Genomic DNA, 1,932 nt, shown 5'->3' on the forward strand with positions numbered 1-1,932 from the left:
CTATACATGATACACTGCACTATTCATTCAGAACTTAAACAAAAACAACAATCAACAAGGTCTATGGGTGTGGAGGGTAGAGGGGAGGGGGAATCACAGAACTGAAGTTTTTATTGAAAGACAGACACATATATGGGAAGGGTGAATAAATAGAAAGACATATCAATAAAACATCAGTCTCTGTGAAAAAGGGGGGAAGGGGGCCACTGTCCCAGTCCTTGTTGGACAGTCACACATGGGGAGAGGGGCAGAAGAAGGGGGGTTTAGTCCTCTTCTTCCTCAGGGCTGTCCATGATGGAATAGTCTCTTAGCAGGCTGTGGATCAGCCTGCGACAGTCCTGGATGGACATCCTCTCCCTCGTGAGAATGAGGTGGGTGCCAGGAAACAGTCCATAAAGTACCGAGTGGTACGAAAGGTTGCTCCTTGGCACACAGTCTTTGAGTTCATTTTCCAGGGCATCTAACAACAACTGTGCATAAGTACAGTCCCAAAACAGGTGCATTGATGTTTCCTCATATGAGATGCACCAGGGGCAATGTCTGTACCTGCTCAGGTTACGGGAGTGCATGAATGTCCTTAGGGGCAGACCCCCTTGGATTGCCATCCATGACATGTCCATGTGTCTATTTGTGAGCCTTTTGGAGGCCACATTTTCCCATGCCTGCTTGGCAGTTGCTGAAGGGAGCCCTGGAATAGGCTCCATAACGTCTTTGGCTCTGATGAGCTTGTGGATAGTCTTAGGTTTCCACAAGTCAGGTTTAACTCCCTCCAGTTGGTCCTCCCTCACAAACTTGGACACATCCAGGTAGAACCAGGGAGTGTTCCAGTTGTAAGGGATGGAGCTGTCCCACTTGTCCCAGCCTAGGGCCCTCCAAAGGGGTAGGAGGAAGAAGCGAGACATGGAGTTTCCTGCAGAGTCATTATCAGTCTCACACAAAGTCCTACGGATACAGTTGCACACAAAGAAGGCTCGCAGCATGGAGGGGATATCTGGTATTCCCTTTCCACCTTTGAGGGGCTCCTTGTACATAACTGTCCGCTTAACTCTGTCCATCTTGGAGCCCCAGATGAAGTGAAACACTGCCCTTGTGATGGCCCTGCAGATCGTGACCAGAGGTGGCCAGGCCTGCGCTGTGTACTGCAGAACAGGAAGGATCTCGTTACGCAGTAGAAGTGCTTTTCCTTCGATGGTAAGGTCTCTGAGGATCCACAGTCCAATTTTTTGCCTTACAGTGGCAAGTATTTCGTCCCAGCACTTCAGGGCCGCACCCTCACCACCAAGCCAGACTCCCAGAATTTTGATGAAGTCCGGCTTGACAGCAAAGGGGAATGGAGCGGAGGATGACAGGTGCCACTGCCCGAACAGCATAGCCTCTGACTTCCCACAGTTGACCTTTGCCCCTGAAGCTCGGCCGAAGCTCTCGCAGGTCTTGACAAGTGCTATCACCGAACTCTGGTCAGCGCAGAAGACAGTGACGTCGTCCATCTACAGTGAACACTTGGCCTCTCTACGGTCTGGACCTGGTGCGATGACCCCTCTGATCTCTGGTTTCCGTCTGATGCATACAGCCAGGAGCTCTATAACACAAACAAAAAGAAGAGGTGAAAGAGGGCAGCCTTGTCTGACCCCAGATAGAATAGGAAAGGGGTCAGTCTTCCAGCCATTCACCAACACCGAGCTGTGAATATCAAGGTACATCAGGTTAACATACGTGCAAAACATTTCACCAAGCCCAAATCTCTGCAGGACCCTACCCATCAACTCATGTGAGACACGGTCAAAGGCCTTCTCCTGGTCAAGGCTGACCAGAGCCGCATGCACGTTCCGGTCCTTGATGTAATGGACCGTGTCTCTGAGGAGGGCAAGGCTATCTGCAATCCTGTGGCCAGGAATGCCGCAGGTCTGGTCCGGGTGAATGATCTGTCCGATG

The 1,932-nt window shown here is 51.0% G+C and overlaps 1 protein-coding gene across 1 annotated transcript; it reads right to left on the minus strand.

The window, feature by feature from the left end:
• Window positions 1-225: 225 nt before the first annotated feature.
• Window positions 226-1,385, minus strand: LOC148442298 (uncharacterized). Its single transcript, XM_088464070.1, has one exon. It carries the CDS (start codon window positions 1,368-1,370, stop codon window positions 264-266), a length of 1,107 nt encoding a protein of 368 aa, XP_088320196.1. The 5' UTR covers window positions 1,371-1,385; the 3' UTR covers window positions 226-263.
• Between the last annotated feature and the right edge of the window lie 547 nt (window positions 1,386-1,932).

The sequence above is a fragment of the Taudactylus pleione genome, unplaced genomic scaffold (assembly GCF_031769625.1).
Source record: "Taudactylus pleione unplaced genomic scaffold, aTauple2 ptg001573l, whole genome shotgun sequence".
Classification (NCBI taxonomy): domain Eukaryota; kingdom Metazoa; phylum Chordata; class Amphibia; order Anura; family Myobatrachidae; genus Taudactylus; species Taudactylus pleione.